The sequence below is a fragment of the Pristiophorus japonicus genome, chromosome 2 (genome assembly GCF_044704955.1).
Source record: "Pristiophorus japonicus isolate sPriJap1 chromosome 2, sPriJap1.hap1, whole genome shotgun sequence".
Classification (NCBI taxonomy): Eukaryota; Metazoa; Chordata; class Chondrichthyes; family Pristiophoridae; genus Pristiophorus; species Pristiophorus japonicus.
In genome coordinates this window covers 369,460,282-369,478,079 of record NC_091978.1, presented here as the reverse complement: position 1 = coordinate 369,478,079, position 17,798 = coordinate 369,460,282, and the positions used below count along the sequence as shown (strand labels likewise).

General features: G+C 46.5%; 1 protein-coding gene across 1 annotated transcript in view; it reads right to left on the bottom strand.

The window, feature by feature from the left end:
* The window catches only part of dapp1 (dual adaptor of phosphotyrosine and 3-phosphoinositides), a 107,943-nt gene that overhangs the window by 16,352 nt on the left and 73,793 nt on the right, over nt 1-17,798 (bottom strand). The window contains exons 3-5 of the mRNA XM_070872959.1: nt 15,707-15,840; nt 6,916-7,046; nt 1,902-1,949 (exon numbers count right to left, since the gene is read on the bottom strand). Coding sequence (XP_070729060.1) covers nt 1,902-1,949; nt 6,916-7,046; nt 15,707-15,840 — 313 coding nt within the window. The remainder of the gene's footprint in view (nt 1-1,901; nt 1,950-6,915; nt 7,047-15,706; nt 15,841-17,798) is intronic.

The window sequence follows — 17,798 nt, the reverse complement described above, 5'->3', positions numbered from 1 at the left end:
GGGTTCTGCATCCTTGTGACGTCCCAACTATGAACGGTCCGTCTCCACAGGTCAACTCACTCAGAAAATCGCCCCGCGTCATCTCTCAACTAACGCCATCACACAAGATTAACCGTGCATCTCGTTGCCGATTTTAACAAACCATTAAGCTGGAGGAACAGCACCTCATCTTTCGACTGGGCATGTTACTGCCTTCCGCACTCAACATCCAGTTCAACAATTTCAGACCATATCCTCTGCCCCCATTTTATCGAATGGCAGCTGTGGCTGATAATTTTGCCATTCCCATTTACACCCCCTCCAGACCCATCTTTTGTGACTTTACTTGTCCCATTACCACCCACTTTTGCCTTGCACCATCATCCTTTTTGCCATTTAATCTCTCCTGCCTCCACCCTGTACCACACCACCTCTCTTGTTCTTTCCTCCCCCCTTTCCCCTGGCTCGGTGCTTGCCTAAAAACTGTTGCATCTCCAACTTCTTCCAGTTCTAACAAAGGATCATCGACCTGAAATGTTAACTCTGTTCCTCTCCCCACAGATGCTGCCTGACCCGCTGAGTATTTCCAGCATTTTCTGCCCCTACCACTGTCCCAGCTGTGATCAGCCATTTTCCCACAGCCCAGGTACCCAACCTCACTGGACAAAAACACAGCCAGCCATCAGAGGAGCAAAGCTGTATATCCTTATAAAAGGTTTACTGCAGGATAGAATCTTACAGCACAGAAGGAGGCTATTCAGCCCACCAGACCAGTGCAAGCTCTTTGAAAAAGCTATCCAATTTGTCCCATATCCCTGCAAATGAGTCCTCTTCAAGTACATGTCCAATTGTCTTCTGAAAGTTCCTATGGAATCTGTTTCCTCCCCCCTTTCGGGCAGTGCGTTCCAGATCTCCCTCTGTGTGAAAACATCTCATTTTCTCTCTGGTTCTTTTGCCAATTATTCGAAATCTATGACCTCTGGTTACTGACTCATTTGCCAGAGGAAATAGTTTCTCCCTACTTGCTCTATCAAAACCCCTCATAATTTTAAACGCCTCGGTTAGATCTCCCATTAACCTTCTGCTCCACGGAGAACAATCCCAGTGTTATGTCTGTAATGCACTTATGAATGACTCCACGAGGCAATGTGTTGTACTCAAACTGTAGTGACCTTGGTCCTTTGTAACCCCAGAGTGAGGTACAAGCGTGGTGAGCAGCCTTTTATACTGGGCCCTGCACACCTATGCAGGTGACCCTCAGGTGGACAGCCTCTGCCACAGGGGCAGGAAACCCCGGTCACCACCAGTTGCACCCTCTAGTGATGCCAGGACAGTATATACACATTGTAAACCTTATTGATAGTACATCAGGTAACAAGCCTCCATCTTATGCAACTATACAGTGACTATACAGAGTATATCTATAGTCTGCATATATAACACCCAGCTTCTCCAATCTCTCCATAGGTACCTCAGCCCTGGTATCATCTTGGTAAACCTCTGTACCCTCTCCAAAGCCTTAACATTCTTCCAAAAATGTGATGCCCTGAATTGGACACCAGGCAGGCAACACCTCCCAAACCTGCGACCTCTACCACCCAGAAGGACAAGGGCAGCAGGCGGATGAGAACACCGCCACCTCCACGTTCCCCTCCAAGTCACACACCATCCCGACTTGGAAATATATCGGCTGTTCCTTCATCGTCGCTGGGTCACAATCCTGGAACTCCCTCCCGAACAGCACTGTGGGAGCACCTTCACCACACGGACTGCAGCGGTTCAAGAAGACGGCTCACCACCACCTTCTCAAGGGGCAATTAGGGATGGGTAATAAATGCCGGCCTTGACAGCGACGATCATAGATAAAGGAACAGATAAACTAAAAAAAAATCATCCTAGTTAAAACAAATATAGAATCTTACCTTTACCCTGCCTCCTTGCTTTATAAGGTAGCCTTCCTTGGTACCCAACTGAAAGAGGGAGATAAATGTCTTTGAATTATTTTCTAACGCAAATTCCACCAGTTCTTAATATCTCCAACCAGCTCATGGTGTCCGTTGTGATATCAGGTTAGTTAGAAACATAGAAAATAGGTGCAGGAGTAGGCCATTCGGCCCTTCGAGCCTGCACCGCCATTCAATATGATCATGGCTGATCATGCAACTTAAGTATCCCATTCCTGCTTTCTCTCCATACCCCTTGATCCCTTTAGCTGTAAGGATCACATCTAACTCCCTTTTGAATATATTGAACGAACTGGCCTCAACAACTTTCTGTGGTAGAGAATTCCACAGGTTCACAATTCTCTTGAGTGAAGAAGTTTCTCCTCATCTCGGTCCTAAATGGCTTATACCTTATCCTTAGACTGTGACCCCTGGTTCTGGACTTCCCCAACATCAGGAACATTCTTCCTGCATCCAACCTGTCCAATCCCATCAGAATTTTATATGTTTCTATGAGATTCCCTCTCATTCTTCTAAATTCCAGTGAATATAAGCCTAGTCGATCCAGTCTTTCTTCATATGTCAGTCCTGCCATCCCGGGAATCATTCTGGTGAACATTCGCTGCACTCCCTCAATAGCAAGAATGTCCTTCCTCAGATTAGGAGACCAAAACTGCACACAAGACTCAAGGTGTAGTCTCACCAAGGCCTTGTACAATTGCAGTAAGACCTCCCTGCTCCTATACTCAAGTCCCCTTGCTATGAAGGCCAGCATGCCATTTGCTTTCTTTACTGCCTGCTGTACCTGCATGTCTACCTTCAATGACTGATGTACCATGACACCCAGGTCTGGTTGCACCTCCCCTTTTACTAATCTGTCACCATTCAGATAATAATCTGCCTTCCTGTTTTTGCCACCAAAGTGGATAACCTCACATTTATCCACATTAAACTGCATCTGCCATGCATTTGCCCACTCACCTAACATGTCCAAGTCACCCTGCAGCCTCCTAGCATCCTCCTTGCAGCTCACTCCGCCACCCAGCTTAGTGTCATCTGCAAACTTGGAGATATTACATTCAATTCCTTCGTCTAAATCATAAATGTATATTGTAAATAGCTGGGGTCCCAGCACTGAACCCTGCGGCACAACACTAGTCACTGCCTGCCATTCTGAAAAGGACCCGTTTATTCCCACTCTTTGCTTCCTGTCTGCCAACCAGTTCTCTATCCACGTCAATACATTACCCCCAATATCATGTGCTTTAATTTTGCACACCAATCTCTTGTGTGGGACCTTGTCAAAAGCCTTTTGAAAGTCCAAATACACCACATCCACTGGTTCTCCCTTGTCCACTCTAGTAGTTACATCCTCAAAAATTCAAGAAGATTTGTCAAGCATGATTTCCCTTTCATAAATCCATGCTGATTTGGACCGATCCTGTCACTGCTTCCCAAATGCACTGCTATTACATCTTTACCAATTGATTCCAGCATTAGGCAAATTATCCACTGTCACTAGGATAAGCGGGAAATGGAAGGAAGGAAGAATTGAATTTATATATTATCATCATAGGCAGTCCCTCAAAATCGAGGAAGACTTGCTTCCACTCAAAGTGAGTTCTCAGGTGACTGAACAGTCCAATACGGGAATTACAGTCTCTGTCACAGGTGGGACAGACAGTGGTTGGAGGAAAGGGTGGATGGGGAGTCTGGTTTGCCGCATGCTCCTTCCGCTGTCTGTGCGTGATTTTTGCATGCTCTCAGCGACGAGACTCGAGGTGCTCAGCACCCTCCCGGATGCTCTTCCTCTACTTTTATAGCACCTCTCACGACTGCCCTCTCAGGTGTGTGTAAAAGATCCCACAGCACTATTTCGATGAAGAGCAGGGGAGTTATCCCCGGTGTCCTGGGGCCAATATTTATCCCTCAATCATAAGAACATAAGAATTAGGAACAGGAGTAGGCCATCTAGCCCCTCGAGCCTGCTCCGCCATTCAACATGATCATGGTTGATCTGGCCGTGGACTCAGCTCCACTTACCTGCCCGCTCCCCGTAACCCTTAATTCCCTTATTGGTTAAAAATCTATCTATCTGTGATTTGAATACATTCAATGAGCTAGCCTCAACTGCTTCCTTGGGCTGAGAATTCCACAGATTCACAACTCTCTGGGAGAAGAAATTCCTTCTCAACTCGGTTTTAAATTGGCTCCCCCGTATTTTGAGGCTGTGCCCCCTAGTTCTAGTCTCCCCGACCAGTGGAAACAACCTCTCTGCCTCTATCTTGTCTATCCCTTTCATTATTTTAAATGTTTCTATAAGATCACCCCTCATCCTTCTGAACTCCAACGAGTAAAGACCCAGTCTACTCAATCTATCATCATAAGGTAACCCCCTCATCTCCGGAATCAGCCTAGTGAATCGTCTCTGTACCCCCTCCAAAGCTAGTATATCCTTCCTTAAATAAGGTGCACGCAGTACTCCAGGTGCGGCCTCACCAATACCCTTATACAGTTGCAGCAGGACCTCCCTGCTTTTGTACTCCATCCCTCTCGCAATGAAGGCCAACATTCCATTCGCCTTCCTGATTACCTGCTGCACCTGCAAACTAACTTTTTGGGATTCATGCACAAGGACCCCCAGGTCCCTCTGCACCGCAGCACGTTGTAATTTCTCCCCATTCAAATAATATTCCCTTTTACTGTTTTTTTTTCCAAGGTGGATGACCTCACATTTTCCGACATTGTATTCCATCTGTCAAACCTTAGCCCATTCGCTTAACCTATCTCAATCTCTTTGCAGCCTCTCTGTGTCCTCTACACAACCCGCTTTCCCACTAATCTTTGTGTCATCTGCAAATTTTGTTACACTACACTCTGTCCCCTCTTCCAGGTCATCTATGTATATTGTAAACAGTTGTGGTCTCAGCATCGATCCCTGTGGCACACCACTAACCACCGATTTCCAACCCGAAAAGGACCCATTTATCCCGACTCTCTGCTTTCTGTTAGCTAGCCAATTCTCTATCTATGCTAATACATTTCCTCTGACTCCGCGTACCTTTATCTTCTGCAGTAACCTTTTGTGTGGCACCTTATCGAATGCCTTTTGGAAATCTAAATACACCACATCCATCGGTACACCTCTATCCACCATGCTCGTTATATCCTCAAAGAATTCCAGTAAATTAGTTAAACATGATTTCCCCTTCATGAATCCATGTTGCATCTGCTGATTGCACTATTCCTATCTAGATGTCCTGCTATTTCTTCCTTAATGATAGCTTCAAGCATTTTCCCCATTACAGATGTTAAACTAACCGGCCTATAGTTACCTGCCTTTTGTCTGCCCCCTTTTTTAAACAGAGGCGTTACATTAGCTGCTTTCCAGTCCGCTGGTATCTCCCCAGAGTCCAAAGAATTTTGGTAGATTATAACCAATGCATCTGCTATAACTTCCGCCATCTCTTTTAATACCCTAGGATGCATTTCATCAGGACCAGGGGACTTGTCTACCTTCAGTCCCATTAGCCTGTCCAGCACTACCCCCCTAGTGATAGTGATTGTCTCACGGTCCTCCCTTCCCACATTCCCACGACCAGCAAATTTTGGCATGGTTTTTGTGTCTTCCACTGTGAAGACCGAAGCAAAATATTTGTTTAAGGTCTCATCCATTTCCACATTTCCCATTATTAAATCCCCCTTCTCATCTTCTAAAGGACCAACATTTACTTTAGTCACTCTTTTCCTTTTTATATATCGGTAAAAGCTTTTACTATCTGTTTTTATGTTTTGCGCAAGTTTACTTTCGTAATCTATCTTTCCTTTCTTTATTGCTTTCTTAGTTATTCTTTGCTGTCGTTTAAAATTTTCCCAATCTTCTAGTTTCCCACTAACCTTGGCCACCTTATACGCATTGGTTTTTAATTGGATACTCTCCTTTATTTCCTTGGTTATCCACGGCTGATTATCCCTTCTCTTACCGCCCTTCTTTTACACTGGAATATATTTTTGTTGAGCATAATGAAAGAGCTCCTTAAAAGTCCTCCACTGTTCCTCAATTGTGCCACCGTTTGGTCTGTGTTTCCAGTCTACTTTGGCCAACTCTGCCCTCATCCCACTGTAGTCCCCTTTGTTTAAGCATAGTATGCTCGTTTGAGACACTACTTCCTCACCCTCAATCTGTATTACAAATTCAACCATACGGTGATCACTCATTCCTAGAGGATCTTTTACTAGGAGATAGTTTATTATTCCTGTCTCATTACACAGGACCAGATCTAAGATAGCTTGCTCCCTTGTAGGTTCTGTAACATACTGTTCTAAGAAACAATCCCGTATGCATTCTATGAATTCCTCCTCAAGGCTACCCCGTGCGATTTGATTTGACCAATCGATATGTAGGTTAAAATCCCCCATGATTACTGCCGTTCCTTTTTCACATGCCTCCATTATTCCCTTGATTATTGCTCGCCCCACTGTTATTATTTGGGGGCCTATAAACTATGCCCACCAGTGACTTTTTCCCTTTACTATCTCTAATCTCCACCCACAATGATTCAACATTTTGTTCATTAGAGCCAATATCGTCTCTCACAACTGCCCTGATATCATCCTTTATTAACAGAGCTACCCCACCTCCTTTCCCTTCTTGTCTATCTTTCTGAATTGTCAGATACCCCTGTATGTTTAATTCCCAGTCTTGGCCACCCTGCAATCACGTTTCTGTAATGGCCACCAAATCATACCCATTTGTAATGATTTGTAATCAACATCACTAAATCAGATAATCTGGTCAATATCACATCGCTGTGTGTGGGAGCTTGCTGTGCGCACATTGGCTGCCGAGTTTCTCACATTACAATAGCGACTACACTCCAAAAGTACTTCATTGGCTGTAAAGCGCTTTGAGACATCATGTGATTGTGAAAGGCGCTATAGAAATACAAGTCTTTCTTTTCAGAAGTTGGAGCCAAGCTAAAATTGCACTTACCGAGGGAGCCTCGGAGACGAGATCATTTTCTGTGCGTCCAGTCTGCATGGCTGTGTGGACCCGGACAGACTCGTAAATAGAAGGTTCTTCTACTTTTCTCGGATATGGACTTTTAAGTACCAGAAGCGTCCCTTTGTTAAATATAAAATCAAGAGCAGCTCAATAGTGAATGAAGGTTATGCTGAGAATGAAAATGCTCATTGCAGCTGTAGTCTTTTTGTGCTCCCGAGCCAACGGATGATTCCTGGGATGGCAGGACTGTCGTACGAGGAGAGATTGGGTCGACTAGGCCTGTATTCACTTGAGTTTAGAAGAATGAGAGGGGATCTCATTGAAACGTATAAAATTCTGACTGGGTTGGATAGACTGGATGCGGGGAGGATGTTTCCCGGGGCTGGGAAGTCTAGAACAAGGGGTCACAGTCTCAGGATACGGGGTAGGAAATTTAGGACCGAGATGAGGAGAAATTTCTTTATTCAGAGGGTGGTGAACCTGTGGAATTCTCTACCACAGAAGGCTGTGGAGGCCAAGTCACTGAATATATTTAAGAGGGAGATAGATAGATTTCTAGAAACAAAAGGCTTCAAGGGATATGGGGAGAAAGCGGGAATATGGTGTTGAATAGAGGATCAGCCATGATCATATTGAATGGCGGTGCAGGCTCGAAGGGCCGAATGGCCCACTACGACCCCTATTTTCTATATTTCTACCTAACCTGAAGCTTCTGCCCAATTAACTTGGGAGAAGTTTATAACTTATTGTAAGCTATTCCCATTGTCAGGAATTTAAAGCCTAGAAATGATGGCGGGAGATATTAGCATGCTAATATGTGAAGGTTATGGGTTCAAGTCCCACTCCAGAAACTTGAGCACATAAATCTAGGCCGACACTCCCAGCGCAGTACTGAGGGAGCACTGTACTGTTGGAGGTGCCGTCTTTCGGATGAGACGTTAAGCCAAGGACCTGTCTGCTCTCAGGTGGATGTAAAAGATCCCATGGCACTATTTCAAAGAGCAGGAGAGTTCCCCCTGGTGTCCTGGGGCCAATATTTATCCCTCAATCAACATAACAAAAACAGATTATCGGGTCATTATCACATTGCTGTGTGTGGGAGCTTGCTGTGCGCAAATGGCTGCCACGTTGCTCACATTACAGCTTCTTAAACGAGAAGGGGATAAGGGGTTACGGGAAGTGGGCGGGGAAGTGGAACTGAGTCAATGATCAGATCAGCCATGAACTTATTGAATGGCAGAGCAGGCTTGAGGGGCCGTATGGCTTACTCCTATTCCTATTTCTTATGTTCTTATGTTCTTATGACAACAATGACTACACTCCAAAAGTATTTAATTGGCTGTAAAGCGCTTTGGGACGTCCAGTGGCCGTGAAAGGCGCTGTAGAAAAATGCAAGTTTTTCTTTCACACAAATGGTTAACGTGTTTATACAAGATTATTTTGTCAGCTATTTTAACAATGGCGCTATAACCTACATTAAAAATAAATGGGTTTACAAAGCAATCACTGAAACTGTCTTAGGGCATTGTCGTGGTAATATTGCACAGTGTAATAAATAAATCGGATTACAGTTACTAACAGTTACGAAATGTAAATTAGAAGCAGGCTTGATGGGCTGAAAGCCTTTTCTCAGCCCACAGTTTCATCTTCTGTTGCCCTTTTACAGCAACTGGGAGTGAATTTGCAAATGTTAGTCCTGAAATTCGTGAGCCTTGTGCTGGGAGACCAGCATGTCCCTGAGCTGGTCCTGGGACGGAACATCACCCCCAACCCGAGTATGCAGAATGCCCTCCCCGTGGGAGCTACACTCAATACAGCGTCCTACAGGGGACAGTTTCAGCGAGGCCCACAAGTGGCCAGAAGCTCAGTTCAGCGTCAAATATCACACCTCAATTGCAAACAGTCTGGTTTAGCCTCAGATAGATGCTAGGCAGAGGGATGGAGTCAGTGGCAAAGGATTGCAGTTTGTCGCGGGGTCCAAAAACAATGGCTTTGGTCTTCCCAATATTTAATATGGAGAACATTTCGGCTCATCCAGAACTGGATGTCGGACAAGCAGTCTGACAATTTAGAGATCGTGGAGTGGTGGCGAGGCAGAGCTGGTGTCATCAGTGTACATGTGTTTCTGGATGATATCGTCAAGGGGCAGCATAGAGATGGAACATAGAAACATAGAAAATAGGTGCAGGAGCAGGCCATTCGGCCCTTCGAGCCTGCACCACCATTCAATAAGATCATGGCTGATCATGCAACTTCAGTACCCCATTCCTGCTTTCTCTCCATACCCCTTGATCCCTTTAGCCGTAAGGGCCATATCTAACTCCCTTTTGAATATATCTAATGAACTGGCCTCAACAAGTTTCTGTGGTAGAGAATTCCACAGGTTCACAATTCTCTGAATGAAGAAGTTTCCCCCCTAGATCTTTTCCTAATTATTTTAAACCTGTGACCCCAGGTTACCGACCCACTTGCCAGAGGAAACCGTTTCTCCCTACTTCCTCGAGCAAAATCCGCTCATGATTTTGAACACCTCTGTTGGGGATAGGCTATACCTCCCTGCTGTAACAGATCTATCCTCGACCCCCTCCTATTTGTACAGTTTTGGTCTCCTAATCTGAAGAAGGACATTCTTGCTATTGAGGGAGTGCAGCAAAGGTTCACCAGACTGATTCCAGGGATGGCAGTACTGACATATGAAGAAAGACTGGATTGATTAGGCTTATATTCACTGGAATTTAGAAGAATGAGAGGGGAACTCATAGAAACATATAAAATTCTGACGGGATTGGACAGGTTAGATGCAGGATGAATGTTTCCGATGTGGGGAAAGTCCAGAACCAGGGGACACAGTCTAAGGATAAGGAGTAAGCCATTTAGGACCGAGATGAACATAAGAAATAGGAGCAGGAGTAGGCCATACGGGCCCCTCGAGCCTGCTCCGCCATTTAATACAATCATGGCTGATCCAATCATGGACTCAGCTCCACTTCCCTGCCCGGTCCCCATAATCCCTTATTCCCTTATCGGTTAAGAAACTGTTTAACACGGTCTTAAATTTATTCAATGTCCCGGCTTCCTCCGAGGCAGAGAATTCCACAGATTTACAACCCTCAGAGAAGAAATTCCTGCTCATCTCAGTTTTAAATGGGCAGCCCCTTATTCTAAGATTCTGCCCCTCTAGTTCTAGTCTCCCCCATCAGTGGAAACATTCTCTCTGCATCCACCTTGTCGAGCCCTCTCATAATTTTATACATTTCGATAAGATCACCTCTCATTCTTCTGAATTCCAATGAGTAGAGGCCCAACCTCCTCAACCTTTCCTCATAAGTCAACCCCCTCATCTCTGGAATCAACCCAGTGAACCTTCTCTGAACTGCCTCCAAAGCAAGTATATCCTTTTGTAAATATAGAAACCAAAACTGCACGCAGTATTCCAGGTGTGGTCTCACTAATACTCTGTATAACTGTAGCAGGACTTCCCTGCTTTTATATCTGGAACGCACTGCCTGAAAGAGAGGGGAAGCAGATGCTACAGGAACTTTCAAAAGGCAATTGGACGTGTACTTGAAGACCAATTTACAGAGCTGTGCGGGAAAGAACAGGGAGGAGTGGGACTAATTAAATAGCTCCATCACAGAGCCAGCACAGGCATGATGGGCTGAATGGCCTCCTTCTGTGCTGTAAGATTCCATTGGGACTTAGAACCATAGAATCTATGATTTTAAGTCCTTGCTGGATGGGAGCACAAATCGGAGATGGGGCTTTATTTAAACACTATGGCCTGAAAATTCAATTTTTGGCGATATCGGAGTTTTCCGTTATTTTATGGCAAAAATACCACTAAAAACGTTGCCATTTCTTAAGGGGGTAAATTTTCAAAATAAATGCGCCAGACGGTAAAAACCGGCGTTGCACGAGGATTCACAGCGGAAAACGCAGTCCTCGCCAAATTTAGCCCGAGGCCTGTCACCGCCAAAAATACAGGCCCTGGCAGGGGAGAGAACACACACACACAAAAAACATTGCAAAAATCAAAAAATAAAACGATCAGAAAACATTCACTGTACACTTAATGAGTTGCTGAAAAAGAATTAAAAAATTAAAAACTTCAACTTACCTTTTTTGTAGGTCTTCATACCTACCGCTGTTCGTGGGGCTACAACGCAGGCTTTGTTTGGGCGTTTTTTTTTTCACCCGGAGTACAGGTTCCCTGAACAGCCAATTTTAAGCGGTGCATTTTTTTTTGGCGTTGCACGTGGTTGAATCCGCTTTTCGGCGATGTTTCAAAACTGACTTTCGTTATCTTTGGCCAATTTAGTCAATCTCAATGCTGAATTCAATATCTCGTAGCAATGCTCGTGACCGCTTTTGGAAATGGTGATTTGGGGAAAAAGTAGTTTCCCCATCAGCAGAGATAGAGATGGTGACAATTTTACCAAGCCTAGCAGCGCTTTGGAGTATGTCAGCCGTGGCTCAGTGGGCAGCACTCTCGCCTCTGAGTCAGAAGGTTGTGGGTTCAAGTCCCACTCCAGGAACTTGAGCACAAAGGTCCAGGCTGACACTCACAGTGCAGAACTGAGGGAGTGCCGCACTGTCGGAGGGGCAGCACTGAGGGAGCGCCGCACTGTCGGAGGGGCAGTACTGAGGGAGTGCTGCACTGTCGGAGAGGCAGCACTGAGGGAGTGCCACACTGTCAGAGGGGCAGTACTGAGGGAACGCTGCACTATCGGAGGGGCAGCACTGAGGGAGCGCCGCACTGTTGGAGGGGCAGTACTGAGGGAGCGCCGCACTGTTGGAGGGGCAGTACTGAGGGAGCGCTGCACTGTTGGAGGGGCAGTACTGGGGGTGTGCCGCACTGTTGGAGGGGCAGTACTGAGGGAATTCTGCACTGTTGGAGGGGCAGTACTGAGGGAATTCTGCACTGTTGGAGGGGCCGTCATTCGGATGAGATGTTAAACCGAGGCCCCGTCTGCTCTCAGGTGGATGTAAAAAATCCCCTGGCACTATTTCGAAGAACTGTGGAGTTCTCCCCGGTGTCCCGAGGCCAATATTTATCCCTCAACCAACATCACAAACAGACTATCTGGTATAAAACAGAAAATGCTGGAAATCTCAGCGGGTCAGGCAGCATCTGTGGAGAGGAAGCAGAGTTAACGTTTCGGGTCGATGACTCTACGCCAGAACTTCCACAGTAGTTTGCTTTTGTATCTGGTCATTACTGTTTGTGGGAGCTTGCTGTGCGCAAATTGGCTGCTTCATTTCCCACATTACAACAGTGACTACACTTCAAATATACATTCATTGGCTGTAAAGCACTTTAGGACATCCTGCGGTCGTGAAAGGCGCTATATAAATGCAAGTCTTTTCTTACTTTAAGCAGTATAGCACAGCAAGCCTGTTATGCCACTGTTGCGGTTCAGTGGGAGATATATGATATGGATGTTGCCTTCCGCGGCCAAATATCTGTTGCACAAGCGCTCTGCACTGGAAGAGCTAAATCGGGAAATTTATCCCTGAATGTGTTACAATCAAAGGGTTGAAACTCTGCTGCACGGCATACTTTTATGTGAATGTTAAAATGTCTTTGCATTAAATGTTTGTGCGTGTGTTTCTTAATGAAGGGTCCACAGGGAGTGGTTGAGGCAAATAGCAAAGATGCATTTAAGAGGAGGCTGGATAAACACATGAGGGGTGGGAGGGGGCTGGTGTGGAGCATAAACCCCGGCACGGAGCGGTGGGACATAAACCCCGGCACGGAGCGGTGGGGCCCAGTGGTCTGTTTCTGTGCTGTACATTCGATGTAATTCTTGGTACGGCGATAATCCCTTTAAACCATGCAGGTTAACAACTTCAGTACATCATCCGCCTAACAATTTGCTGCAAGTACACTTAAATAAAACTCCGCGCTGTTTTCTGTCAATAGGATGGTTTTAACATCTCACTGAAAACAATGTAAGCAACGTATACATTAATCCCATTTGTTGGTTGAACACGAACTATTGGTAGGACAGAAAGAAAATAACAAACCGGTTTTTATATAGCATTTTTTGTATCTTCAGATATTTCCCAGCTAACCAATTGTTTTTTTTGAAGTGTAGACACACACAGCAACCAATTTGCACACAGCAAGCTCCCACAAACAGCAATGAGATAAAATGACCAGTGAATTGTTTTTGGTGGTGTCGGTTGAACGGTAAATGTTGGCCGGGACACCGGGAGAACTCCCTGTGCTCTTTCAGTAGTGCCGTGGGATCTTTTACACCCATCTGAACAGGTAGACGGACCATCATCCAAAAGAACATAAGAATTAGGAGTCGGCCATTCGGCCCCTCGAGCCTGCTCCGCCATTCAATAAGATCACGGCTGATCTTCGACCTCAACTCCACTTTCCTCACTGTCCCCATATCCCTCGATTCCTCAATATCCAAAAATCTATCGCTCTCTGTCTTGAATATACTCAACGACTGAGTCTCCACAGCCCTCTGGGGCAGAGAATTCCAAAGATTCACCACCCTCTGAGTGAAGAAATTTCTCCTCATCTCAGTCCTAAATGGCCGACCCCTTATCCTGAGACTGTGACCCCTGGTTCTAGACTCCCCAGCCCAGGGGGAAATATCCTCCCTGCATCTACCTTGTCAAGCCCTGTAAAAATGTAGTATGTTTCAATGAGATCATCTCTCATTCTTCTAAACTCTAGAGAATATAGGGCTCAATCCAAAAGATTGAAAACAATTCCCCCATTCATCATCATCATCATCATCATAGGCAGTTCCTCAGAATCGAGGAAGACTTGCTTCCACTCCCAAAGTGAGTTCTCTGGTGGCTGAACAGTCCAATACGAGAGCCACAGACCCTGTTACAAGTGGGACAGACAGTGGTTGAGGGAAGGGGTTGGGGCTGGTTTGCCGTGCGCTCCTTCCGCTGCCTGCGCTTGGCCTCTCCATGCTCTTTGCGTTGAGACTCAAAGAGCCCAGCGCCCTCCCGGATGGACTTTCTCCACCTCGGGCGGTTTACGGCCAGGGACTCCCAGGTGTCAGTGGTGATGTCGCACTTTTGGCTCGTTTACCATGAACGAGCTCTGCATAAAGCATTTGCTTAGCGAGTCTCGTATCTGGCATGCGAACTATGTGGCCTGCCCAACGAGCTGATCGAGTGTGGTCAGTGCTTCAATACTGGGGATGTTAGCCTGGTCGAGGACACTGATGTTGGTGCGCCTGTCCTCCCAGGGGATTTGCAGGATCTTGCAGAGACATCGTTGGTGATATATCTCCAGCGACTTGAGGTGCCTTCGATACATCGTCCATGCCTCTGATCCATACAGGAGGGTGTGTATTACTACAGCCCTGTAGACCATAAACTTGGTGGTAGTTTTGAGGGCCGGTCTTCAAACACTCTTTTCCTCAGACGGTCGAAGGATGCACTGGTGCACTGGAGACGATGCTGAAACTCCACATCAATGTCTGCCTTTGTTTATAAGAGGCTCCCGAGATATGAGAAATGGTCCACGTTGTCGAGGGCCGCGCCGTGAATCTTGATGACTGGGGGGCAGTGCTGGGCAGCGAGGACAGGCTGGTGGAGGATCTTTGTCTTACGGATGTTAAGCGTAAGGCCCATGCTTTCATATGCCTCCCCCAATACTTCACGGGCATGTCCGCCTAGATTTTATGCTCGAGTACGTGGAGTTGGGCAGAATCATGACCCTTCTCTCCAGTAATGTTGAGCCAGCCCACTAAGCAGTCAGGTTTCAGTAACCCCTCCCAGCCAGCACTCTGCGTTGCTCATTCCACTCTGAAGATGTTAATTCCGTTCCCTCACACAGTCGGGCTCAGTAACAGTGAACAGAGTCCTGGTGACCCTACCCCAAATGTTTATACTCTCTGAAAACCAACTGCAGTAATGAAAGGTTTCCATATCTTTCGGGAACTTCACGGAAGGATACAGGCGTGCAATTTTATATTAATGCACATGTGAAATAATAATTTGCATCACCCAGAATTAAAATGAAGACTATGCAAAACACATCTGAATCATAGAATCAAGCATAGAAATTTACAGCACGGAAGGTGGCCATTCGGCCCATCGTGTCCGTGCCGGCCAACAAAGAGCTACCCAGCCTAATTCCACTTTCCAGCTCTCGGTCCGTAGCCCTGTAGGTTACGGCACTTCAAGTGCACATCCAAGTACTTTTTAAATGTGGTGAGGGTTTCTGCCTCTACCACACTTTCAGGCCGTGAGTTCCAGACCCCCACAACATGATGCAGAGAGGATGCTTCCCCTCATGGGAGAATCTAGAACTAGGGGGGGCATAGTTTCAGAATAAGGGGCTGTCCATTTAGAAAGGAGATGAGGAGGAATTTCTTCTCTCAGAGGATAGTGAATCTTTGGAATTCTCTTCCCCAGAGGGCTGTGGAGACAGAATCATTGAGTATATTCAACACAGAGATAGACAGATGTTTCGACTACAGGGGAGTCAAGGGTTATGGGGAGCGGGCGGGGAAGTGGAGCTGAGGCTAAGATCAGATCAGCCATGATCTTACTGAATGGCGGAGCAGGCTCGAGGGGCCGAATGGCCCACTCCTGCTCCTATTTCTTATGTTCTTATGTAATACCCTCTGGCTGAAAAAAGTTCCCGCGAAATCTCCTTCCACTTACTTTAAATCTACGCTCCCTTTTTGACATTTACAAAAGACGAGACATTGCAATGTACACAATTATGATTGATAAAAGCCTATGCGAACTGTAGCAGTGTATTAGAGTAGAGAAGCGTGTGCCAGATTACCTGTCTCACTTCCAATAAGTGGCTGATTTGCGAAGTGACTGACAAATTCCGACTGTGAATGGAACTCATTAAATCCAAATTTAATTGAGTGTTCAGTCCACTCAATCTGGAAGTGTTTGACGGAGTCTTTGCCTCTGCAATGGGAAGTTTGGTATCGTTAGTTAACTGCACCAGTTACTCCTCCTTTAGAAAATACTCCACAATTTCTAGCACCTCCCAAACCCGTGACCTCTCCCACCTAGAAGGACAAGGGCAGCAGGCGCATGGGAACACCACCACCTCCACGTTCCCCTCCCAGTCACACACCATCCTGACTTGGAAATATATCGGCCGTTCCTTCATCGTCGCTAGGTCACAATCCTGGAACTCCCTCCCTAACAGCACTGTGGGAGCACCTTCACCACACGGACTGCAGCGGTTCAAGAAGGTGGCTCACCACCACCTTCTCAAGGGGCGATTAGGGATGGGCAATAAATGCCGGCCTTGCCAGCGATGCCCACATCCCGTGAAAGAATTAAAAAATTCACCTCTAAAGTCGCTGTTTGCCGCGATCGCCACTCAGGCTCTTGGTCTCACGAAGACCCAAGGGACCTTTATTCCAGATTTGCTCGGTTAGTTTATGACCAGGCTGAAGCTGGTGTAATGGCGTATACCAGGAGTGTCCAAGCTTTCTGCCTTTATCAGACACGTATTTGTGCATCAGGAACAGGAGTACGCCATTCAACCCCTTGAGCCACTTATTTAGATCATGACCGATCTTTGGCTCGGCTCCCTCGACCTGCCTTTTCTTTATAATCCCTGGATATCCTTATCCAACAAAAATCTGTCCAACTCAGTGTTGAAAATGTTGATTTTCCCCCCCAGCATCCACAGGCCTTTGGTGGGGGGGAGAATGCGAGATTTCCACTAGCTGGTGTGAGAAAAGTGTCTCTGGATTTCACGCCTGAACGGCTTGGCTCTAAATTGAAGATAATGTCCTCTGGTTCTGGACTCTCGACCAATTGGAAATCATTTCTTTCTATCTATTCTATCGGATTGTTGTAATACTTTAAACAGCTAAATCTTCTACTTTCGTATGGTAGTGGCAAAGCAAATCAAACATCAATATCCAAGTCAGGCATACATAATCTATACAGGTTGAACCTCTCTTATCCAGAACTCCCTTATCCAGCACCACCCCTCGTCCGGCACCATTCATGGCCACCAGGTGGCACATGTGCAGAACTCAGACCGTCAAAATCCTCCTCCCCAATATAATCTTTCTCCACAATCGGCTGCCTCTTCCTCGTCGCCCTGCGAGAACTCCTGCAGCCACATCCTCGGGCCGGCCGTTCCTCTCCACAGTGTTCCCTCCGGGAGGTCGGGCCGACTCGTCTGGACCCGCCGACTTCCTCCCCCCCTGACCTCGGGCGACCTCTCCCCCCCCCCTCCCCGCCCACCGATGATCTCCTATCATCTGGCAAAATCCCTCATCCGGCACAGGCCAGGTCCCGAACCTGTATATAGATTCTGTAACAACTTGTATTTATATAGCGCCTTTAACGTAGTGAAACGCCCCAAGGCGCTTCACAGGAGTGTTAAGAGACAAAACAATTTGATACCTAGCCACATAAGGAGAAATTAGGGCAGGTGACCAAAAGCTTGGTCAAAGAGGTCGGTTTTAAGGAGCGTCTTGAAGGAGGAAAGAGAGGTAGAGAGGTGGAGAGGTTTAGGGAGGGAGTTCCAGAGCTTGGGGCCCAGGCAACAGAAGGCACGGCCACCGATGGTGGAGCGATTATAATCAGGGATGTTCAAGAGGGCAGAATTAGAGGAGCGCAGACATCTCGGGGGGGTTGTGGGGCTGGAGGAGATTACAGAGTTAGGGAGGGGGCGAGGCCATGGAGGGATTTGAAAATAAGGATGGGAATTTTGAAATTGAGGCGTTGCTTAACCGGGAGCCAATGTAGGTCAGCGAGCACAGGGGGTGATGGGTGAGCGGGACTTGGTGCGAGTTAGGACACGGACAGCTGAGTTTTGGATCACCTCTAGTTTACGTAGGGTAGAATGTGGGAGGCCAGCCAGGAGTGTGTTGGAATAGTCACATCTAGACACA